Source organism: Rousettus aegyptiacus, unplaced genomic scaffold (assembly GCF_014176215.1).
Source record: "Rousettus aegyptiacus isolate mRouAeg1 unplaced genomic scaffold, mRouAeg1.p scaffold_m13_p_1, whole genome shotgun sequence".
Taxonomy (NCBI): domain Eukaryota; kingdom Metazoa; phylum Chordata; class Mammalia; order Chiroptera; family Pteropodidae; genus Rousettus; species Rousettus aegyptiacus.
The window spans coordinates 9,510,019-9,534,913 of NW_023416284.1; the positions used below are offsets into that span (position 1 = coordinate 9,510,019).

A 24,895-nucleotide genomic window follows, 5' to 3' on the forward strand; every position below is an offset into this window, starting at 1 on the left:
TAAAAAAAAATTTTCCCATTAATTGCCTGCCTTTAGAAAAGATGGTTTCAAAGGACACATTTCCCACACTTAAGACGATGGTTCATTTGGACTTCATTCAGCGTGAGAGTACACGATGGCATTAAGGAAAATGGCAGCTTTAACTTCTCTGCCCTCTTCCAAGATGGCTTCCTCGACGATCTAGGGCCCTGGCCTGGAGCCTCTTCCGGGCTTGGCAGGGGGCGGGGTCCATTGAGTAAAGCCTTGCGTGCCGGCGCCCGCGACGGAGGCGCGTATCAGGGCGCAGGCGCAGGGAGGGGGTTGGGGAGGAGGGAAGCGGGGAGTAAGATGGAAGATGAGGAGGTCGCTGAGAGCTGGGAGGAGGCGGCAGACAGCGGGGTAAGGAGGAGCCGCCGCCCTGGGGCAGGGCCGGGCGGGACCTGGCGTGAGCGAAGCCTCCGGGGAGCGGGTCTGGGGATAGTTCTCCCCAAGGAAAGGCCCCACACGCCGGGCCTGGGGTGGTGGAGAGGCCCCCAGTCCCTGGGCGCTGTGAAGGCCTCTTAAAGGGGCCGCGTTCCATTTCTCCTTCCACCTTTGCCCGGTGCGCTTCTCCCCACCCCACGACATGCGCGTCACCCGGGTCGCCCCACTCGCCACCCAAGGCCTCTTTTCTTGGCCCCCGCGTCCACTCGCTCGCCCCGGGGCTCTTGAACCCTTCCTTTCTCGTCCGACCCCCGCTGTCCGAGGCACCATTTTAAAGTTCGTGTGCTCTAATGAGGAGCGAGCGGCACGCCGTGTGTGTGTGTCGGGGGACGAGGGGAGTTTAGGGGGTTGTTGCGCGGACCTGGGTGCCGTGCTCCGGCTCCGGAGAGGGGCAGTAAGGGAAATCGAATTGTCTTGGGCCCTTCAACTCTCGACTAAAATCTCCCACCGCTTTGCGCCATCCGCCACGGTGGGCGAGTCTGGGGTTTTTTCTCTTACAGTTTTACTCTGAGATCCCGTTGCAGGCGGGTCTCCTGGGGACCCTGCCAGAACAACCGTAAGCCCAGCGGGCAGCTTTTTTCTCCTGGGACCCACCCAACGATCTGATCCCGGAGGGTCTCGGAGTTTGCTCGCTGGGGTCGAGGGGGGAGGGGTGCGATATACGGTATAAAGTAGACGCATTCCTGGGAGAGCTGGGGGAAACGGACCGTTCGACTTGCTTTTGGAGTTTTTATTTGCCTTTAGAAGCTGTAAGAAAATAGTTTATTCCAAGCCGGAACGGCCAATTCTATGAGGTTCGTGGTTAATTTGGTCTTTTCAGAGTTGGTGGTTCTATGGTGACCCTTGTGAAAATGGGAGATGTCTTTTTGGCCTCCCCATGTTTGTGTCTGTTCAGTTGCTGGCTCAAGTGACAGCCACCTTAAAGGTTTAATTGTTGGGAATAGAGAGCGGGGAGAGCCGAATGCTTGTACAAGGGTAGAACAGGTACTGGGATTTCATCCCCAAGCGCCTTTGCGGGGTGCTTGTCACCTCTGGAAGAGGCCAAAACGTTGATCCTCGCAGCAGTGGGTGTATCTCTCCAGGAATGTTGAAACTGACTTCAGAGTTTTTTTTCTGGCAGTTCAGCACTTCTCTCACGGTGTTTGTTTTTCCACATAGCATGATTGAGAATTCGAAGGATTAATTTGCTCAGAAGGTATTTAGTACAGTTGTTACGTGTGGATCATCTTTCCTGGATTTTGTCTTGAGAACAATTGAAATATTTTATAGGGAGCAACAGGTGTCATCTTGGTATTTATTCAGTCAACAGACATACTTTTGAGTGTCTGCTGTGTGCGAGGCGGTGAGTGTGCTTGGCGGAGAGTGTGCTTAGCAGTGACTTTGTGCCAGAGAATGCAAAATTTCCGGTAGAGGCGTCTGTTGCCTACCACTTGCACGAGTGATTCATTCAGACACCCCTGCAAAAAAGCTTGGTCTACATTTTGGATGTGACTCAAATGATAAATTTCTCAAGCATCTTGGCCTTTCTTTATTTTTCCTCACCTATTTCAAAGGGACATGAGTTTCTCATGTTAAAGAAGTAAAAAAATGAAAACAAATATGAACACAGGATTCAGAAATTGAGGATTACTTTAGTTTTTCAGAATGAGTAAGTTGCTTAGAGATCATCTAGCCCACTACTGCATTTTAAAGCTGAATAAACCCAGAAATGTAAAGTTTAACTTTGATTTTTCTGATCCTCGTGCAGTATTCTACTATTCTTTTAAAAGTTCCAGGTACATAGATGGAACCCAAACCTTGCCTAATTGACATAATGAGCAGTAACTACCAAAATGCAAGTTCCCTTATACATCTTTTATTTAATTGAAACTTTGAGAGGCATTATCCTTTTATAAAGAAGAAAGCTGAGTTTTGGGAGTAGCATGCCTTGCTTAAGTTTACTCAGATAGTAAGTGGGGAAGCTGGGTTCATTCTCTAGCGTTTTCTTGCCTTCCTACCTATGGACTTGTGCAAGACTTGGGAGTTTGGCATTAACTTTCATTTTTAGTATATTTACCTTGGGCTTGTATTTGAATATGATTCTTAAATATGATTCCCTTTTCACACTTTGCAAAGGATCTTGTAAATGTGCACTTTTGAAGGAAGGGAGCCAGGTAGGGGATGAAGCACTGTGTCCACATCACTGAGAAACCAACTGACTGTACATGTCTTTCAGATGTAGCCAGTTGCATATTTAAGTCTTAGCTTCAGGTTACCCTGCCTCCCAACTGATCTATGGTAATAAGCATTAAGTTATTACCCCCCCACCTTGCAAAAAAAAAAAAAAATCCTGGGTGGCAAGAGGACTAACAAATGGGGGTTGACTGTTGCTAAAGTGAACATTCAAACTTTATGTAATTCAGAGGCATTTCTAATCCATGAAAATAATAGGCTTTTGGTGATCTCTGTCCTCCACCACAAAAAATTTTTGACGTGCTAGAATTTCCCTCTTATATGTCAGTACATCTGAGGTCATTGTTTCCTGTGTATCTTCTGACTACTCAATACAGCCCTATTGCATCATTCTGGGAAGACTGACTTTGAGAAACACCTCATATATTCTATAAATAGGCAGCTTTTGGCTTTTAGTTAGTATGGCGAATGCTTATCTAAGAGAAAATTTTTCCTTTACCTGTTTCCTCCCTAGGAGTTACATCTCCAATCAAAGGATAATTTAAGAAATTTAACATTTCACCAAGGAAATGCTTCTTTAAAAATATACTGCCTTGGGGAGAAACAAAAATGTAAAATTGAGTTAATGTTGATTCAAACTCTAAATTGTGTCATTTGTCTTAAGCACATCTCAAAGGACAAATAGAGCATTTTGTAATTGGAAGATATCTTTGTGTTCCCCCTAAGGTCAGATTAACAGTTCACTCTTTTTCTGGTGGTTTGAAGCTTTATAGTCATTTGTTGTTTAAACATATATAGAGCCTAGTCCATCTTGTTGGTAGTGAACTAACCCAGTCCTAGGGGAAGGCAGATGGTATATAAATGAAATTGGACTGGCAGTTATTATAAAGCATTAGTAATCTCTAATTTTCTGGCATTGGTTGCCTTTTATTCTTTTTTGCAAGGACAAAACATGTAACAATTGGAAGAAAATACATCTTAAGGTAAAGGATGACTAGACTTCTGGACTAAGAATTCAAATTTATGTCCCAGTCATCTCACCATTACCCCATCAGCAGTGCTGGGTAGTATGTAAACCTGTAGGGAGGCATAGTAAACATTGAATACCTGCTGTATGCCAGGCACTGGGCACAGTCCAGTGGAGGAGTCTAACAGGTAAAGCAGTACTTTTTTTTTTTTTTTTTTTTTTAAGAGACATAGACCGACTACCATAGCTGGAGTCAGTCTTGCAGAAAAGGTGATGCCTAAATTAAGATTCAAAGGACCAGTTGAATTAAGCAGTAGTAAGCCTGGGAGGGGCAGGTAGAGTGTAAGACCAATGCACATAGGTAGGGAGGCAGTCAAAGAAGAGAGTCTAGCATTGGGAGAGCTACGTAGTTCCTCCTGGCTGGAGGGCAGGGGGTTGGCAGGGCTGAGTGGAAAGAGATGAGGCCAGAGAGGTATGCAGGGGCCAGATCGGGAAGGGCCTTGTTGTGCTTGGTTCTGGGAGCTTGGACTTGCTCCTGAAAGCAGAGGAGAGCTTTGAAGGCTTTCCCCCACCGCCCCCCCCCCCCAAGCAGAGTAGTGACATAGATTTTAATTTAAGAGATAAAAACTTTGATTTACTTCTCTTTCTTTAGGGAAGAGGCCATTCTCTCTGAACCATAGCTACCACCTTACTCTGAGGCTTTCCGCACTACCTGTAACAGCTGTCATTATGGAATGCGTACATTGGTTTTGGGTAGTGGGCAAATAAGTTATTTCAGGGCTACCTGGTGACGATCCATGTGTCTGTAAAGTAAAGAAGACATTTAAAATTTGTAGTATAAGAAAGTCCAAGTCCAGGTATACCGTGCCTGAAAGACCCACTTCTAAGCGATTCCTGGTTCTTTGGGAAAATCGAGTGCTCAGGAATGTGATGTCCTCAGAGGGGGCTTTCTCTAAAGCACTTGGCCGGTTTAGACATGATTGTGGTAAGCAGTCCGTCCCTGGACTCTGGAAAAAGATCTGTTTCACTGTGGTTTCAAAGAAAGGAGGATAATGAGCCTTTCACTGGTAACCTCTCAGCTCTTTTTATTGAGGCTACATGGGGGGTCGGTTCCCAGCCTGGTCTGGCTGTTCAGGAGAGCTGCCATGGTTGCGGGGGGGTGGGGGGGCTGGAAATTTAGGCAATTGCAGGCCTTCTAGCGTTTCCTTCTGTAATAGAGAACTTAGTATATCGTTCTAAAGCTTTTGGTAAAATCGTGCAAGAGAAAAGGTACTGTTTTTTCGGTTTGATGACTCAAACGTATTCTTGGGGCCAGCCCTTCCTTTCCAGTTTCCACCTCTAGTACGGTGGGGCCGCCACACAGTTAACTTCAGTTTCTGGCTATAGCAGGTAGCTAGCCTTCACAAGATGTAGTGTGTGCTTTCCTGTGCACTTTCCCCACAGGAATAGAAAATTTTTCCTGTCAGGACAACTACTGACTTGTTGGTTTCCTAGGAGAAAATTGAGTTTAGCTACTTATATCTGTGGCCAAAATACAGAATGAAATGGTTTTTTAAAAATAGTAATCATAGAGATTTCTCTTCCCAAGTGTTTTTAACTCTGCTAGCTTCTGCCAAGTATACTTCTCTTTACCATCTAATTCTGTGCAGGATGTTGATGGGAAGATAGTTAAAACCAACCACTGCCAATGTTGCTAATTGCCACAATTAGCAACAGATCCCCACAGGGGTCTGTATGTATGTAAAGAATCTTATCCCTGAGGGTAAGACATTTCAAAATGCCCCTCACAGGTCATCCTTACACCCAGAACTTTTTCCCTTAAAAAATGAACACAGGAAATAGCAGTCATTCCTTTCTAAAAGGAATAATAAATACGTGCAGTTAAAATTGCATTCTTCAGGGTCATGATCCTCATATGAGATTGTTCAGGACAATTATGACTTGACTCTGGAAAGGTCAGGACTGTCACCACTCTTCATATACCCTGAGAGCTAAATTCCACATGCACTGGCCTTTTAGAGAAGCTTATGTGCCCCTCCAGCTGTCACTTGTTTCTGCCACCAAGTTGCAAGTCTCACTGGTGAATAGACAATGCCTTTAAGCCTACAAGCTCCCCAATCTAACAGGCCCTGTTTTTAGATAGCATCTTGAGGGCGCACTACAGGCCAGGTGGAGTGCATTTTTTCATTCTTTATTCTGTTCAGTCTCAGTGACCTAGTGAGGAGTTAGATACTACTATTTCAAGTGTCAGGGAGAGGAGATCACATGGCCTATCCCAGCCCTGGCTGTTGGCTTCACTCTTAGGGACCTTTTTGGGCAGTTTGTTTACTTTTGCGTTTCAGCAGATAATTAACTAGTTAAGCGCTTTAGTATGCTTAGTTGCTAGTTCCTTTGAAGTATTGTTTTTTTGTTTCTCCTGAGATTGACTCCCTGCTTCTGTTACCTAGATGATGAACCGATAAATTTAATGTCTAAGAAACTTGAACGCAAGAGCCAAAGGACAATGCGAGAACAGTTACCGCAAGTGAGATGCTGGTTGAAACAATTGGCTAGTGAGAAGAGATGAGATCAGTTTTGCTCCGATCTCTTGAGAAGATTTAACAAGTACTATTTTAGTATCTCTACGTCTGTAGTTGTAGACTGGCAGCCCTCGGGTGTTAGGCCTAAAGAGTTTGGGGGAATACACATTGTTTTTTAAATATCGAATTCGAATCCGTTCGCCCTGGATCTTGGTTGCTGTCCTTTCCTCTGCAGCCCCCCTCCTGTCTGCTACCTATTGTGTTCGTCCCTTCTTGTTTTAACCATTTATTTTAGTGCCTCGGCCCTGGAGGCATTGTTTGCTCCCCTGCCTAGTGCCTTCGATGACCACGCCCTTGGGTATTTGAATAAATCCGGTAGTGAGGAGAAGGTGCAGTGACTTTGTTCCATCCCCGAAGTCTGTGTGCCTAATATTTCCTTTGGGAGAGGAGTCTTCCTGTCTTCATTACAAAAGGTAGCAAGAATAGATAAATCACCTCTGCCAGTCTGTGACCCACTTTCTCCATCCATAGCAATAAAAGTCAGAAGACTAGGCTCAATTTTAAGTGCCGGGTCTGACTTTTTGACTGATCACTGTCTACCTTCCTCTCAGCTTCATTTTCCTCATTTGTAAAATTGGATGAATCTGCATAGCCTAGTGGTGAGAGTTAAGTAAAGTGTCACCCAAAGGCACATGTTGGAGCAGAGAGGATTGTTGCCCTGAGTATAAGGAACATTGTTCCCTGTTCTCCAGCCACTGACACGGTGGCCTCTGTCCAGTTAGCATGCGAAGTTCCTAAAACTGGCCCAAGCAGGGGTCCCCAAGCCCCAGGCCGCAGATCAGTACAGGAACCGGGCTGCACAGCAGGAGGTGAGCAGCCGGCTAGCCAGTGAGGCTTCATCTGTACTTGTAGCCGCTCCCCAGGGCTAGCATCACCACCTCAGCTCCACTTCCGATCAACAGGCATTATTAGCTTTTCATGGGAGCACCAGTCTCTGGTGCCAAAGTTTGGGGACCACTGGGCTGAGGGCTCTCTTTTTTGCTCCCCGAGGACTAATATGCTGTTTCCTCTAAGAGTTAACAGGATAGGGTTTATTACCACCCCCTACCCTGCCTGTTCTCTCCTTTAAGGTAAAGGGCTGTATGGACTTCCTCCCTAATGGGGAGACCCTTTGAAGGATTGCTCAAAGCAGAACAAATACATTGTCTCAAGATGGTAGTTACAGAGTTTCTGAGGTCCTCCAGCCTGAAATATATATAAATTGCTACATTTGTTCTCTGCTGAAGAGTTATTTCCTTGTGTGTACTTCTTCATAGATTTAAGCTCTGGACTTTGGAATTCAGCTCCTTGTGGTCTGTTGCTGCTATAGTCCTTCCTTAGGAACCCAAGCCATGCAAGCAGGTTGGTGTTACCTGGCAGCCTTTATCCTACCTTATAAGTTCCTGCGGCCACCCACCAGCACGTTCCTGAATCTTATGCTTTCTCCTTTTGAGGTTGGGGGTTAAGTGCCCTTAGGCAAGTCACTTAACCTCTGAGCATACATCTCAAAGGTGTGGTGAGGATTAGAGGTGGTAAAGGGAGGACACAGTGCCTTCCTTTCACATACCTGTGGCAGGTGCTTGAAGAAGCTGCTGCTACCACCACTGCCAAGAAAGCCTAAGGCAGCCTTAGCTTTTGTTTTGAATATGGATAGTGTCCCTACCTTCAGACTTAGACCTAGTTCACATTCTGACTCCACAAAGCTTACTTTCTAGTGGAGAAAGATGGACAACAAACAATAAATAATGTTTTATACACACACAGTGAAGAAAAATAAAACAGTTTGCGGGCATAGAAAGTGACTGGCAGGGGTGCCATTTTATAGAACAAAACAAAACAAAAATCTGAGAGGACCTGGCAAATAAAGATAGGCAGAGGGACCTGAAGGAAGTGAGAGAGCAAGCTGTGCAGAAGCTGGTAGAAGTGCATTCCAGGCAGAGGTGCAAAGGCCCTGAGGCCGGAGCATGCTTGTTTTATATGAGAAACAAAAGGGGCCTGTGTGAAGGAGTGGGTGAAGGGGAAATAGTAAGAGATGAGGTCAGAGGTAGCAGGGAGATTAGTAGGCCATGGTGGTTATCACCTCGAAATAGCAAGCCATGCGAGGGTGTTGGGTAGAGGCTAACTTGATTTTTAAAAGGATCATTCTGGCTGCTATGTGTGTGTAAAATAAACTGTGGGGACAAGAGTGGAAGTACAGAGACTGACTGGTTAGGATGCTGTTGTAACTGTCCATTCGATGGATGTTGGTCATTTGGACCGGGGGGGGGGGTCACAGCAGCAGAATCGTTGAGAAAATTCAGGATCCGTTTTGAAAGCAGAACCAATAAGATCAGCTGACGTGGGATGTGAAAGAGGCATCGTGATGGACTCTAAAGGCTTTGGCCTGAGCTGCTAGAAGAGGGGAGTTGCTGAGATGGGGTGTGTGGAGGGAATGTGGGAGGAGCAGGCTTGGGTGAGTGGATGCAATCAAGAATTTTGTTTTGACCATGCTAAGTTGAGGTACCTTTGAAATCCAACGGGGAATGTCGAGTTGGCAGTTGTATAGTGATGTTTGTAAAGCTGTGGAACTAGATGCGACCACTTAATAAGCTAACATAGCTACAGAAGAGGAGCGGTGCAAACATTCCAACTGCAAAAGATTGGGAGAGGAAGAGAGGACCCTATCCTGTTACAGGAGAAGTCAAATATGGAGGCTGAGAAGGAGCAACAAAGAGGTAAAAGGAGACCAAGAGAGTAGTGTCTGGCAGGCCAAGTAAAGAAAATGCTTTAAAGGAGCAGCATTGAGCAATGTCAGATGCTGCCGAGAGATCGAATGGAATGAAGATTTGGAATTTAACATTGAATTTGGTGGCAGTGAAGGTCATTGGTGACTTTGACAGGAACAGTTTCAGTGGGATGGTGGGGCTCAGATAGCCGCATTGAAGTGAGGTGGCGAATGTTTCTCAGCAGCGTCTGAGCCAGACACTCGGCACCGGGTTGCTGCTGTTGTTGGTTAACTAGTTGCTGTTATGCCAACATGACAACTAGGACTTCTCAGTAGGTTTTGCACATCAGTAAAACATGTCCCTTGGGTCCTTAAGGTACTCGGTTGCTGAAAGGTTAAATGTACAGCAGGTATACCTCTGTTCATCTAAAGTTAGGTACGAAGCAGTGTTGTCCAACAGAAGTACCATGCGAGCCATATGTCTAATTTAAAATTTTCTAGAAGCCGTGTTTAAAAAGTATAAAAAAAGGTGAAATTAATTTTAATATTTTTAATTTAACCCTATATATCCAAAATAGTATCAAGTCAACATGTAGTCAATATCGAAGATATGTTAATGAACTATTTTACACGCTTTGTATAGTAAGTCTGGGAAATCTGTGCATTTGGCGCTTACAGCACATCTCAGTTTGGACTGACCACGTGTCAAGTGCTCACCAGCCACACATGGTGGTCGCCGCTGTACTGGGAGGCATAGCTGGAGTGTGAGCCCAAGGGTTCCTCTTCTTGGGCAGGTGCAGAGAGATCCTGAAAGCTGAAATGAACTTGGGAAAGAGCAGGCAGTGGTTTTCCCTTACAAACAAGAATTGTTTTGTCTTTACAGCATACCACCCCAAAGCCCTTCATGGATTTCTGGGACCTCTGATTTCTTGAACTTCTTATCTTGCCGGCCATAGGAATTACAGTTAATTTTCTGCAGCAGCTTTTTTAGTAGTAGTTTGGTTTTTGTTTTATTTTGTTTTGTTTTGAAATTAAACGTCTTTCATCTTATGGCATGATGGTGATGGTGACAATAGATGACTTTTTCCGTAATATTTTTATTTGACGAAATAAAAATGAAATAATTGCTCTGTGTCTGCTCTCAGTTGTTCTGGACACTTAGGGATCATTTGGAATCTCAGTGTCTGGACGTGAATAGTTTACTTCCTTGTGTTCTTTTATTTGCTTACCCCCATGTGTAGTATCGGTGCCAATAAAGATCATTGCTGACAGCAACTAAAGTAATCTCAGATGGTTTTCCAGACCTAGTTTAAAACAGTGATGGGTTCATGGTAAGATTCCTTTCTAGATTGGAATCTCTTAGTTTAGGAAGTATTTATTTTGAGTTCCTTTTCTTTTTTCTTCTTCTTTCACTCTATTTTAATCTTCTTTCTCCTCAACTTTCTTAATGCCCTTGTCTTCTCTTCACCTTGAAACTCTTGTCCTTCAAATTCCTGCAGCTTTTCCTGACTTGCCATAGTAGGATTGCTCCCTCCCTTTCCCTTCCAAAAATACTGTTCATACAACTAATATAGCAACTCGGATTGGTTTATCTGTCTTCTCCCACCTGGCTGGGCTCTCCCCATCAGCAAGGATTGCCCTACCTCTGGGTGTCCAGCATCTGGCAGTTCTGCTACTTAATATATAGTAGGTTTTCCATAAACACTTGTCTCCAACTTTTTTTGCCATGGTGGAGGAAGAGGAAAATGACCTTGAGACACATTAACAAAGCATTCACTTCCTTAGAGAATTTTAGAACTATATCCTGTGCCCTACAGTAGTCCACTTAAAGCAGAATGTTTTTCCTTACTGTGGGAGTAACAGAGGAAGGAGGAATGTTTTGTGGGCAATGGAACCTTCAAACAGACTCATTTGCGTCTATATTAAAAAGGCAACTGATGAATTAATGGCCTGGGTGTGCCTGTGTATATCTCTTTTGTTCCCAACTTCCGAATTCTGCTTCTTTTGACTTATACAGTCATGTTTGCTCAGGAGTTGAGTTACTCTTTTGAACCTGACAGTGGTCTTGGAGCATCGCTACAGAATCAAACCTGGAGTGATATGACTTTGGGTGCTCCCTTCTCTGGCATCAGCCAGGGGGGTGGATGGAATAAACGGGAGCAGTGGCGATGGTCAGCTCTACCGCGGCAGGACACCGCCACGTCACCGTCAGAGAAACAAGGCGGGGATGAAACGTAGAATTAAACCGATCCATATGAAGGTCGTTTGGAAAAGTCTCTATAGACCGGGCATCTGGACTCGAAAGTAGCCAGTGATACACTTTATTTAAAATTACAGAGACCTTTTTATATGATTGTTTTAGACCAGATTTTGCTGGTTCTGTGAACTCTTTTGCTTCATTCCTCAATGAAATCGAAGTCCTCTCAGGTGGAGCCAGAATCCCATCCAGATGCATGGTAGAGGAGACATAGGTGCCCAGGAGACCCTGTCTGACACAGGTGACCCTGTAGTCAAGAGAATGGGTGCTGAAGTCCTGCCCGAGTCTTAAAGAGATCGGGACTGGCATCCGCGCTGCCTACTGTAGTGGAGCTCTGCTCCTTCACGGGTCTTCTCTTTTTTCCAAAATGGTGGCATTATGACCATCAGGACCTGTTAGGCTCTGGTTCTGAAAGATATCCTTGTTGTTCTCTCAAAATTCCTGCCCTTTTCAGATTCCCTCCCGCCCAGTGTCTGCTCGTGGGTGTGTGCTCCCCAGTTTGGGACAGCGAGACAAGACCAGATGAGTCTGTGGGACATAGTGGCTCACAGAAGACACGAGACCAGTTGTCAGTCCTTGAATTTGAGAGAAAAATCAGAAAATGACATCTTTTGACATACAATCTGGCAAAGAGGGGCAAATTATCTGAGAAAAGTTGCATAGTAACTGCTGCTGACAGAGATTATTTCTTAACTCAGCTGGGAACCAAGGGTGCCCTGTAAAGCTCCATTTACTACAAGACGACTTGGATTCTTAGGAGTTTGTTAGTTGCATCGGCGACCAGAGGATTCTGGTTATCAGAGAGAGGGATGCAGTGGTGGAGCAGGACAGTTCGGTCCTTTGGCATCAGAGGGGAGGGCCTGGGGAGCGGGCGGCAGCAGGTCAGGCACCAGGAAGAGAGACCCACTCCTACCCTTGAAGTGTATCAGGGGTGGATTTGGGTTTTGCACTCGGTCTCTAGTGAGTTCAGCTGGTTTGAATAGGTCCCCCAGGGCTTCGTCACCCCTGGGTGAACTGAGAAAGACTGTTTCTTGACCATTCCAGTCTTGACAATACAGCTGTGATGGTGCTGACCTTGCTGTGCTTTGCGGCGAGGCCTATTTTTCTCCTTTGCGTTTCTTCCTCTCCTCCCCTTCTCACCTTTTTTCCTTCCTTGTCCCGCCTCTTAATGTCGCAGGAATGATCTGTCATTGTACTCTGCCTGCCTTTGGAGATACATTCCTATCCTCTTTGCCTCCTTTGTTCCTTTTGCAGATTGTGGTTGTGTTACACAGGCATCATCACTGCAAAGTTAAGGGCATCAGCAGCCAGTGAAGCTGTGTGTCTTCCCCAACTGAGTTGAATTTGCAGATGTCTGTGTCTGATTTCATTCACCTGTGACCATGGCCTCTCCTTTACCTCCCGGGAGGGACCAGCCTGTCCAGATCCACCTTGCTCCCCACTGTGGTTCTTTGTGATGTCCTGCCTCCACTCTTTCTTTCTGGTTTCACTTCTTCTTTCAGACCAAGAAGCATGCGCTTTATTTTTGTAGAGGCGTAACCCCAAAGGGCAAGTGATACGTGTGTTTGATAACAACAGATCTTTTGACCCAGAGAGGTGGCCACCCCACTTAACGCAGCATCGTCTTCTAGCTTCTGCTCAGTGCTCCTTGACAAAAAATAAAGAGGCTTTCCAGGAGAAGCCATAGGAAATCGAACTTTCTTAGCACCTTGCTTATGATATGCTTATGCCCTGTGACCCTCAGAGTGGAGTCAGAATGATGAGCTTATGGGTTTCTTTCACTGGCCATGGAGCTTGTATTTCTAACACAGGAGCCTCAACCTTGGGCAGAGCCCTCTGCCCAAAAAGAGAAGGTGTCCTTCGGTGGTAAGATTCCTTCTTGGGACCTACATCTAGGTACTTTCTCACACAACATGTTGTCTGAGGCCTGTTTAATTCTACTGGGCTATCGCATCTCTGGAGAAGATGAGTATTCTCCTTGTAGTGTGCCCTGTAGGAGAGTTTCATCTTGGTCCAGCTTTTCAGAGCAGATTGATTGCAAGGCCTTGTCCAAGGAGAGAATGGACTGACTCATGATATGTGGACAGAATCCAGAGCAGATGCGGTACCTTCTTAAGCTGCTGGCAGAACACTCCCTCTCCTGCTTGGATGGCTCTGAGCAGGCTGGTGTCCAGGGGCCATGCGGCATAGCCCGGATTAGCTTTCCACCAGAGCTGTTGGATTTCTATCCCATTCTGTCATCTGATGGAAGAGTTCCTCCTCAGCTCAGATAAGCTGTCCTGCCTGATGTGATGTGATAGAGTGTGGAGTTGGGAGTTAGGATGGGAGTGTGATTGTTAGTTTTTGGAGTGCCAGGAAGCAATGTGGAAGGATGAGGAAGAGCAGATCAATATCTAATGCTTTATCAGCAATTCCAAGGATTTGAGCAATTGCGAGCGGCAGCATGGGGTAGGGTCTCCAAATGTTTTAGGTCTAGGGCTGCCTCTATGAGGTACTAATTTGTGACCTTGGGTAAGTCCTTAACTTCCCTGAACGATATTACCCTCATCTGACAGAGAAGGCTAAAAGCTACTTTGTCTATCAAATGAGGTTCGTGTGAGCAGAAAATGAGTGTTTGGGAACGTGTATTGATAGCCGCAATGCATTATACTGGTGTAAGGCATTATTTTTAAAGCTAGCAGTTTTATATTAGATGTCAAGTATGCTGGTCATGTTCTAGTTTGGGGCCAGAGCACATGTACTCAGGCACGGCCAATATGCCCTCTTGAAGGTTTTATTCCAGCTGGGCTCCATCTGCTGGGCCTGGGCAGACCCCCTGTCTTCCCTGAGGCCCTAGAGAAAGAAGGAAGCAGTTTGCTCTCCTGAGAGAAAAGCTGGATGAGACCCCTCAAATTCAGCTAATGTAATGTGTATTTTACCACAATTTAAAAAAATCGAATGACTTGGATTCTTAGGAGTTTGGGCCCATTTGCCTATATATCTTAATGGGTCCTCACGGTGCTATGAAAGCAAGCGTTCATGTAATGAAGTTGAACATTTTATAGCTTTCCCATAAAAATCTTGAATTAAAGTTTCTCCTAAAATAACAGGGCTAGTGCTCTTTGGCGCCTGGTAGCCCCTCACTCCCCCGCTGTGCTCCCTGCCTATGGAGTTTGGTTACTCGCCTGGCCTGTGGAGGCATTTGGTTTTGACCTTGCTTAAAGGCATCTAAATCCCCCAGGTGGTAGGTAAACTTTGCATTTATGAGGGAGGAACTCAAATAGGCAATCTCATTTTCAGATTGGAGCAAAACGTGTGAAACTTTAAAACCATATTTTTTTGTGTGTGGAAAGCCTTGATGAGCCCATAAAAAGTAATAGTCATTACTCTTTATAGTCATAACAAGAGACATAGTATTTACTCAGGCAATGACACTAGTAATAAAATAAATAAATAAATAAATAAATAAATAAATAAATAAATAAATAAATAAAGGTAAACTAGAAGGACTACACTTCCAACACGGACTGTGCCATGGGCATAGATTTTCTTTGCGTGTCCGTCTGTCAGTTCACAGAACACATCTAGGTCACCCTCTCTGCCTCAGTGCCCCTTTGCCATTTGGTCATTAAACAGTCATTGGGTGCCAACTTGTGCTCCAAACTTGAGTGAGAGGTTTTCATTTTAGAGGTTTCCTAGCCAGAGAGTTCATGTGTTCCTCAGAATACAGTCTGTTGTGCCTGCCTAAATGTATTTTGGGTCTTTCATAAAAACAAAAAAATTTAAAAACAATTTAGCACCAGTCAGAATGAGTGTCACTGTCAGACTGAATTTAAGTCTAGCTTCAGATTGTTTATAGACAAAAATAAGGACGTTGGAAAGATGAAAATTAAAAGATAAACACGTTGCAGGGAAAGCTGACTCCCCCCAAAACGGGATGGCTTTATTATTAAATGATTGAAAGGCAAAGAATATCACTTCATAATGATAAACTGTTTAATTTACTAGAAAGAGTAATTGTTGATTTTTTCCATAGTCAGTAGATGAAACAAATCAACAAAAATTTAGAAGATTTGAGCAATATAGTTAACCAGCTCAGACTGCACCTGTCACTGTCAGAGTCATTTTCAGGACACACGGAGCATTTGTGAAAACTGCTACTCACTGTGCCCTGAGGTGGATCTCAGCAAATTTCAAAGATTTTGTACTAAGACAGTGATTCTTAACATTTTGCAAGTAATAGACTCCTTTGAAAATCCCATGTATCTTCTAAGTCAGGGCTTCTCAACCTTAGCACTATTGACATTGGTGCCAGATAACTCTTTGCTGTGGGGGCTGTTCTGTGCATTGTAGGATTTTAGCAGCATCCCTGGCCTCTACACACTAGATTCCAGTAGCACCTCCCCTCTAGTAGTAATAACCAAAAGTATGTCTGGATATTGCCAGACGTCTCCTGGTGGACAAAATCACCACCATTACAGATCTTCTCTCCAGAGAAATGCATAATTTTGCATAAAATTTATTTCTGCTCCAATAGCTAGATGGTCTTGCCCTCACTGAGAGCCGTTGAGTGGGATGTTTTATAAGAAAAAGCAGTAGGACAGCCAAGGAGCTTGGACATGTGGTCTGTGCTCTGTGTACAGCTCCCCCCCTTCCAGGGTATGGACACTTGTGCGTGAGTGTGTGGAGGTTTCATGGAGCTCCTGGTGCTGAGGGCTCAGACTGCCATCCAGTTTCACAGGCTTTAGGCTTCTGTTTTGTTCTAGGCCTTTTGCTAGGTGCTAACCACAGAGTTCAAATCCGTGACAGTAAAAAAAAATAGATTATAAAATATGTGATATGTGTGATCATGAAGGAACATAAGAGAGCTTATCTCAGGAGCAGGATACCTGTATGGGATCAGAGAAGACTTCACAAAGGAGAGGCGGACAGCCAAGCTGGGTCTTGCAAAATAAAGGGGCGTTTGCAAGGGGGCGCACATTGCAGACAGGTGGAGCGGCACTCTGGGGTCTAGGGGTTAGGAAGAGCTCGGTTTTGCTCTGGTGTAAAACAGGAACAGAAGATAAAGGAAGATACACGGGTGAGGCGTGTGTAGGAGCTTGGACTCGATGGGGCAAGTCTTTGAAGCATTTTAGGTAGGGAAGTGACACAATCAGATTTGTGTTCAGAAAGTTGATTTGAGTGGCCCTGCGAAGGACAGATTAGAGGCCAGGAGACCAGTTGGAGGCTATGCAAAGACCCCAGCTTAATGATGAGGCCGAGAACTATCGCTGCGGCCATGGGGATGGAGGGAGATGACCCGCAGGGAGTCAGGTCCCCAAACCCTAGAGTCTAGTAAAGGGAGGTCCGTATCCGTTACCCTAAAGGACAGCTATGTCCCTGGCCAGAGTGGACACTGCCCTCAGCTCTGAAAATAAAGGCGTAAGGTTTTATTTGAGAGAGATTTTTTTCCACTTTTTATATACATTTTTTTCCTCTAGGAAATAGACAGACGGTTGGAAAAAAAACTGAAGATCACACAAAAGGAGAGGTAAGGCTGCTGTCTGGTCTGAGGGCTCATGCTCTCTGCCATTTGAGAGCTGGGCAGTCAGTGGTATTCTCCAGCTGGCTGTTAGGGTTAGCAGGTCAGGCTCCTGGGCAGTGAACCGTTCCCCCAAAGACGTGGTGGCTTGAGGTTTTGGGAGTGAGGCAGGAGTGTTGCACCTGCCTCCCTCCTCGGTGGGCACCCTGTGTAAGGTGGTTTGATGGAAAGTGGGGAGGTGATGAGTCAGGGATTTGGGTTTTCCGCCTGGCTCTGCTCCCGGTTACTCCGAGGTTTGGGGCAAGTTGTTTCCCCCTCTGGACATCAGTTTCTTTCTCTGTGACATAAGGAGGTTGGACAGATGATTCCTCTGGGCCCTACGTGACTTGGTGGCTTAGGGCATTGTAGGGGTATCCTGGAAGAAAAGATTCTCAGAAATCCTTAGACTTTTAAGAATGGCTTCGTTCCCTACCCACACAGCAGTGGAAGTGGGTTTCCAAAGCAGGTGAATGTTGACTTCAGCCGTCTGTCTTTGGGCTTTGGTGACCTGTCGGCCTCCCGCAGGGACAGGTGGCAGGGGGAGGAGGGAAGGACCTCTCTGGACTTGCCTAACGGACCATACAGACATCCCCCAGGTACCGCGGAGGTATCCCCCCCCCCCCAATAGCTTTCCTGGCTCCCCGCCTCTGATCAGATTGCTGGCTTCTTGTCGGTCTCGTCCGAGCAGCTACACTAACGCCTGGTTACAGTCCCCTTGCCGTGCCATCCCTGTCCTGCCCAGGACTTGTTCTGTTTCCCCTGACGGTCTCTGCCTCTCCTGACAACCAAGGCTCTGGAAACAGGCCCCTGCGGCGGTTTGGTTCTGAAGAGAAGCTAGTTGACTGCTCTGGGGAGGGCCTTCGTGTTCGTTGAGGGGTGGCCGTTCCTTCCTGGATCCCTTTTCTCCTGTGGCTTTTGTTTCTTTTCCTTCCTATGTTGTTTTCCACCTCTCCTTGTGGACACATCGCCTGATGTGCACATCCACCAGCCTTGGACAATGCTTCTCCTTTGAGCACTGCCAAGCACTGTTTCTAGGATCGTCCTTCACCCCAGCCCCGCCGCGTCCAGCATACCAGAGAGTCCTGGTGAGGGAGGTGGCTCTGCTCAGAAGCTCTTCTGAAGAGGTGATCCAGGTGTTCGGTGTAGCTTATCTCTGGGAGGCACAGGTCACTCACCAGAAGGCTGAGGCAGTGTGGTGATCCTGTCTGGGTGCCAGGCAGGGATGGCGGTGTGGGCTCCTTGGTGAGCGTTTGACTGGTTTGAGCACACGTGGTGGAAGGCCTTCCTGGGAGGAAACACTTTGCTGACCCCCAAATTAAGGGGCTCCCACCACACCAGCCTGTTACACTCTGGTCTGTGCAGGGAAGCTGAGATCTTAAAGCAGTCAGTGGATTCTGGGCATGAAATGTTTTGCCACAGGGGCCAAATAGTGGTTGATGTAACTGTGACGAACATGCTGATAGAAGTCCCAGAAAACGAGTTGGTGTTCCAGCCCCCTTTGCCTGGGGCTAGGTCTGGGGAGCAGACCTGTGGACTGTGTGAGCTTATGGCAAGGTTGCTCTTTTGAGAAACCCTTCCTTCTTGAGGAGTGAGAATGTTGATGTCTGGTCAGAAACCAGAGAATGATGAATAGAAAGAAATAGGAGGGCTGGAGGAGGAGGGTGATGAGGGCTGGGTGTGGGACGTGGATGGGGCCTCTGCAGTCAAGAGTAGGACTTGTGAAGCTGTGTTTGCTCTTTGTCAGCAGGAAATCCAAATCTCCTCCCAAAGTGCCCATTGTGATTCAGGACGATAGCCTTCCCACGGGGCCCCCCCCACAGATCCGCATCCTCAAGAGGCCCACCAGCAACGGTGTGGTCAGCAGCCCCAACTCCACCAGCAGGCCAGCCCTTCCAGTCAAGTCCCTAGCACAGCGCGAAGCAGAGTACGCCGAGGCCCGGAAGCGGATCCTGGGCAGTGCCAGCCCCGAGGAGGAGCAAGAGAAACCCATCCTCGACAGGTGAGTGTAGCTGGCAGGGCTGACCAGCCACCACCCCACCAGGCCACCCGAATGGGCGGGGAGAGGGAGAGAGTGGAGCCTGGCTGCATGTAGAGCGGCGAGAAGCTGGCTGGAATCGTTGCAGCTCCAGCTGCCAACCCTAGCCTTGTGGAGCCAGGTCATTTTACTGCACTGGCTCATGGACTGCTCCAAAAGCTTGGAGGTCATGCTTTGCTGGGCACCGCCTGTGCAGGCACCAGGGGGCAGTGTGGCATAGAGGTTCAGGGCGTGGACTTTGAGTCAAAACCTGCTGGAGCTGGAACCCACCACTGCCACTTTAAATCTATTTAACTGAGAGCCGCTCAACCTCTCTGAAAAATGAGATAAGGATAATACCTGTCTCATCAAGTTGTTGCGCAGTTAAATGAGCATAGATAGGGTTCTGGGAACCCCGCCTGGCTCAATGGAAAATGCCCAGTTCAATGCATAGATGTTATCTTTTGGGTCTCATAATAGCCCACTGTGACGTTGTTGTGAATTTTCTAAATTTTTTTAAATTTCTGGTATTTTCATCTCTGCTGCTCTAGAGGTTGTATTTAAGTTTGTCATCTCCTGGTAAAGCAATATTTGTTCAGACGGCCTCTTTCTAACTTTGAGAGGCCTCTGAGCTCGGTATCCTGGCAGTTGAAGAACTAACGAATGTGCCTTCCTTCTGTCCCTTCACTGTCTTGGTAGGCTTCCGTTGTCTCTCCCAGCTTTCTCTTGGCAGAGGAGAAAAAGTCCATTTCCTTTTAGTCTTCCACAGTAATGTGAGTCAACGATTAACACGTGACTTGGAGAGAAGCAGGACGACGGCAGGAGCCAGGACTGTGGGTTATGGGTCTTTACCTGGGCCCGACACCCTGGAGAGTCTGTGCCACATGGTTCTGTAGAGGGTGTGCTGTGCATGGTCATTGCCACTGGACAGCGTGGGCCCTTGAGCACTCCCCCTGCCTCCAGATGAGTGACAGTGAGACAGACTGGGAGAAGAGCTCTGCAGGTTCTCGCTAGAGGTGGACATGGTGGACATGGGCCATCTGCGCACCCCGTGCCTGGGCCTCCCAGCCTGGGGGTGTCCTGCATCTGCTTGCCAGAGAAGCAGGTGCAAGGAACTAGAGTTGGCTGATAGCCACTTTGGCTTCTGTCCCAGCCTCAGGAGTAGTTGCTTTTAAGATTTGAGGACCTCTTTTATATCCTTTTTCAGGCTTCCCTCTGATTTTCTTTCCTTCAGGCCAACCAGGATCTCCCAACCCGAAGACAGCAGGCAGCCCAATAATGTGATCCGACAGCCTTTGGGTCCTGATGGGTCACAAGGCTTCAAACAGCGCAGATAAATGCGGGCGAGAAAGGATGCTGCCGCTGCTGCCGTTACCGCCTCCTGGGTCGTCCGCCACGGGTCGCACTGCCGTGGCAGACAGCTGGACTTGAGCAGAGGGAACGACCTGATTTACTTGCACTGTGATCCCCTTCGCTCTGCCCACTGTGACCTTGAACCCCATGCACTGTGACCTTCCCCCTTCCCCCCCTCCCACTGTGATTGGCACATCTACAAGGGCTGTCCCAAGTCAATGGAAAGGGAAAGGGTGGGGGGGGTTAGGGAAGGGTTGGGGGGACCCACCAAGGACTCAGCGTAGAGAGTCAGACAGTGCCACTTGGCCACTTGGGGTAAAGCCAGTGCCAGCAATAACAGTTTATCATGCTCATTAATTTGGGATTTCAAAACACAAATGAGAACTCCTGTCTACCCACGCCCAAGTGCATGTCTTCATCACTTAAAAGCAAGTTCCATTTGAAAATATCTTTTCTTTTTTTTCTCTTCCTATTTTTGTTTGTTTATACAAATACCTGATTTGCAAGAAAAAGTGCATGGGAGGGGTTTTAGCAGTTTAATGAATTTTTAATTGAGAAAGGGTAGTTTGGTAGTCTACTTAAAAATGTTTCTGGGAAATTCACTAGAAACATTAACCAATAGGATTTTGGTGAGCTTAGCTTCTGTATTCCTACTGCCGCCCAGAAAAGGGGCAGGGCTCCGTAGCCCCTAGGACAGATGAGCACCCATGCCTATACCTCCCTCTCCCCCAGCTAAGTCCCAGGGCATCATGGCCCTACCTGGAGACTGGGCTAGTTCTACAGGCTCAGAGAGCTTGGGGAGGGTGCCAACCCCACCTCTAGTATTTTGGGAGATAGGGAAAGTGAACAGCTTCCCCTTCCCATGCCCTCAGGGTGGTTCCCTACCAGCCGGGCTTGCTTCTTCTGGAAGAGAGCAGGGAGTGAGACCGCACTCCTGAGCTTGGAAGTAAAAGATGCAAGACTTGCTCAGTATTTGCTGTCAGCACAAGGAAAACCAGGAAAGAGCCTGGCTCCAGGACTCAGCTTCCTGCCTAGTGTGGTCACAGGTATCTGTGGAGTCCCGTCTTTGTTGTTTGCGTCAGCTTGGTGACTATAGCTGGTACATTTCCTTTGTGAAATCGCTACCTTGGGAGCAGACCATTCTGAAGACATTTGGGAAAGGACAGGCTGTGCATTGCAAAGATTTATGATGACAGACTGGTTCCCCACAGACCTAGGCTACCCTTCACCCTTTTCCAGAGCGAGGACCTGGAACGAAGGCAATTTCCCCTCTGTCCCTGGAGCCTAGAGATGTGCTTTGGCTCCATGAGAGGGAAGAGGCTAAGAGGCAGCCGCCCAGAGCTCTGTGCGTGTACAGTCTGGCTCCTCTCAGGCTTCCAGGTCTCCGTTGCACTGCGCCTTATCCCTCAGCCAGCCAGACAGCCTCCCCACTCGGTGGATGAGTTTTGGAGTGGTTGGTGTGACGCTTTGTGATTAGGGCAGCTTGTGGTGCCCAAGGTGGCTAGCTAGGTTCGCAGGCTCGCTCCGCCTTTGGTGCACTTGGCTCTCGGCCTTGCCCTTTGGGAATGTAGGCCAGGCACAGCAGGCCGCGTCCCACTACATCGTCCCCTTGGAAGGAGGGCAGCTGCTAGTTGAATCAGCAACGAGGCCGTCACACAGCCTCATAACCGTATGAAGCCAGGAAATTGTCCCTGAGCAGAGCTGGAACAAAGCTTCAGTCAGAGCCCACCGGGTGCTGAGTTGTGCCCACAGACTGTTCTGACCAGGAATTACCTCCAGGAGTGGGCGAGGGAGAGGGCTGGCTGCTGTCTTTGTAGTTCCACTGCCCTGACCAAGTTTTCTCCTTCTGAATGTATAGTGTCCATCCCTCATGTGATAGCGGTTTCTTGCCCAAGGTGAGACTGTCCTTTCAGTCGGAGATGGGTACAGAGGCAGGCCAGGTGGGAAGGCCGAAGTGCTGCTTGTTCAGCCATTGGGACCACCTGTTCTTGCCCCTTTCCCAGGATGGGAGCCAGGGGGAAGGCTGGCTGATGCGTGTCTGTGGATCGAGGATGTAGTCGGGACTGGTGCTCCCACCTCCCTCTGGCCAAAGACGGGCTCTGCCCACTGTGTGCCTGTCGCCCTCCACCAGCAGTCAGACCCTTGGCTTCCCAGATGGAGAGGTGGCAGGCAAAATTTTTAAAAGAAAGAAATGGAAACAGGAAACTTGTGTTGGGGGGAGGCGGGAGGGGAGATGGGAGAACGGTTTGGATTTTGTGTGTGTGGTTTTTTTGTTGATTTTTTTTTTTTTTGGTAGTTGTCTGTAACTTTCCTTAAGTGCTTTTTTAAAACTTCTTTTTTTTTTTTTTTTTTTTTTTTTTAAGTAAGCTGCAGGCTTTGGCTTGGAAAACCCCAGGGGGATGGGGAGGGGGGCAGAAACCTAAGGCTGCTGCCCCTTTATCTGCCTTCATGGTACTGTCCTCTTCCCCCAGCTCCCCCCTGACCCCATGAGCCAGGCCTCAGACCTTCCAGCTAACCGCTTCCCATGAGCCACTACTCTGATGTCAGCCTATAACCAAAGGAGCTGGGGGTCCGGGCCTGGTGACCAACCCTTCTCAGCCCACTCAATCAGGGTGCTCCCCACCTGCAGGCAGGAGGTAACACCCTATCTGCTACCATCAGCCCCTTCCAGAACCCACTGCCCCGCCCTGCCCTGTCCAGCCCAGCCATGCCCTGCTCTGCCCCATCTGGGGGTGCTCTGCTCAGGGATGGGCTGGCAGGGCTGCCCCAGCCTCCCTGGTAAGCAGAGACTCTAGAAACCTCTGGGGTCCTGTTTTCTGGCCATGTGATCCCAAGGGTGCACATGGGCCCTTTGGGTGTCTGAACAGAAGGGCATGGGAGGGGGGCCGCACCCCTGCAGTCCTGCTCTGCTGGTCTAGCGGGCAGCTGCCCAACCCACCCCACCCCGCACCGCGGGCTCCTGAGTCGGCAGATTAAGCATTTTATAAATTGTATTTTAAATACATGTTTTAAACTTGTCAGAGCCTTGTCCTCATTTCAGTTCCTGGCCTCCTAACCTCTTGCTGTGACGCTTGTGTAACCACTGGGCAGCTACCTCTGCTTAGCCCCAGGAAGGGGCTCACTCGCTGTTAGACATGTAGGCTGGGGGTGGTGTGAAGGTTGCGGGGCAAGGACCCACACCTTTAGACTCCAGGGGAAGGGGACCTCCGGGACATGGAGCTGTCGGTGAGAGCCTGTCTGCGGCCCCTCCTGCCCTCTGGAGTCTGCGCCTACTCAGGGTCAGGGTCTTGTGTGGGCACTTCCCTTAGGGTCATCCTTCCCTTTGAGCAAGTGGGGAGAGAATTCCTGCCCTCGCGGGGCTCCCTGTCTGAGAGTGCGCAGGAGGTCAAGACTTTGCACCCAGGGCCACCTCTAGCAGAAGCCCTGACCCTGGACAGGGTTTCGAAGTGCATCTTGCTTCAGGGATTCCCAGGCCTGACAGGCTAAGGCCCTGTACCCTGAGAGCCGCGGGGTAGGGTAGAGACTTGGGAGTGGGGTCTTCCTTGCCACCAAAATGTCAAGGGAGCAGATGGGTGCCCAGAGGGTAGGGGCCCCAGCACCAGGCACAGGCCGAGGTTCTTGGTATTTACTGGCTTACCAGGCCACAAAGGCAAACCCAGCAGCATCCTCTGCCTGATGACCTATGTCCGCAGGCCTCAAACAGCTGCCCAGAGCTGCTCTGCAGTCAGTGGGTCCGAGCCGGCACAGAGCTGAGCCACTTTCGGCTGTCAGAGCTGTGTTCCCTAAGGAGAGCGGCGGGGAGAAGGGTGGGAGGAAATGAGCCATCCCCAGGTGCCCATGAGAGGGGGCCATCCTTGGGAAGTGATGGAGCCAGCGGTCAGGCTTGGCTTGGTTCCCAGTTAGGTGTTCTTTTATTCCCAAAATGCTGGGAGGGGGATGCTGTAGCGGAAGCTTCCCTCTACCTAGCCACTGAGCTTGTTTTCCACCACTAACATGGAATCAGACTCGAGCAAAGGACCCGAGAGTAGTGCCACCCTGAGTCCTGGGCACAGGAAGTCGTAAGCAAGCACCCTGACTTAATGAACAATCTACTTGGTACAAAGGCCCTCAACAAGGATTAAGCTCCCTTCTTTATCCTTTTCTCTCCCTGTTTGGAAGAGTGGATTCTCCTCAGGTTATGCCAGGGGCCTCGTGAGGAAGGAGATGGATGGGCCTGGGCTGTGGCCCCTGCCCTTGGGGCACTCACCTGCTTCCTTGAGCTCCTGACTGGAGGAAGAGGCTATGGATGTCGGGACCCAGGTTGGTGGGCGTGCACTGGTCCATGTAGTGGCTGCTCTGTTTCCGGCGGACCGTCTTTTTGTCCAGCCTCGGGCAGAGTGGGATGCAGGGCACCTGGGCATAGGGGCTCTGCAGATTGGCAGCTGGCAAGGGAGGAGGAGGCAGGAGAGGGAAATGCTTAAGAGCATGCCCAGCATTGGGAGGAGGCAGACCCAGGTGATACCCTGGCTTGCCACATAATGAGCTAGGTGGGTTTGGGCAATTTACTCTACCTCCCTAGGCTTCTATATAAACTGGAGATTATAGTGGTACCCACCTCACAGTGGATGGGGACTAAAGGTATAGTATATACAAAAAGCCCTGGTGAATGCTGAGCACAGCAAAAGGGCTAATAGCAGCTCAAAAAGGAGCCAATATTTTTTGCGATGGGTCCTGGGTAACTCTGGTAGGCATACTCTAGACTCTGGAAAGCTCCTAGCCCATCACTTGGTACACAGTAGGCATCTAAAGGGTGGTACCTACTATTATGGGGAGGCCACCTTGTCAGTGGTAAGAGCACAGGTTTTGGAGTGAGATCTGGGCATAAACTGC

At 48.2% G+C, this 24,895-nt stretch overlaps 2 protein-coding genes across 3 annotated transcripts in view; one reads left to right on the forward strand and one right to left on the reverse strand.

Annotated features, from left to right (window-relative positions):
• The first annotated feature begins 286 nt into the window (after window positions 1-286).
• Window positions 287-23,046, forward strand: SZRD1 (SUZ RNA binding domain containing 1). Of its 2 annotated transcripts, none has more exons than XM_016128328.2 (4): window positions 287-378; window positions 16,580-16,629; window positions 18,404-18,658; window positions 19,908-23,046. In XM_016128328.2, exons 1-4 carry the CDS (start codon window positions 328-330, stop codon window positions 20,008-20,010), a joined length of 459 nt encoding a protein of 152 aa, XP_015983814.1. In that variant the 5' UTR covers window positions 287-327; the 3' UTR covers window positions 20,011-23,046. The 2 variants fall into 2 exon arrangements, with proteins under 2 accessions (XP_015983814.1, XP_015983815.1); XM_016128329.2 differs by having other exon boundaries at window positions 290-378; window positions 18,407-18,658.
• A 704-nt stretch (window positions 23,047-23,750) lies between these two features.
• SPATA21 (spermatogenesis associated 21) overlaps window positions 23,751-24,895 on the reverse strand; it is a 28,153-nt gene continuing 27,008 nt past the window's right edge. The window contains exons 12-13 of the mRNA XM_036229086.1: window positions 24,273-24,447; window positions 23,751-23,808 (exon numbers count right to left, since the gene is read on the reverse strand). Coding sequence (XP_036084979.1) covers window positions 23,751-23,808; window positions 24,273-24,447 — 233 coding nt within the window. The remainder of the gene's footprint in view (window positions 23,809-24,272; window positions 24,448-24,895) is intronic.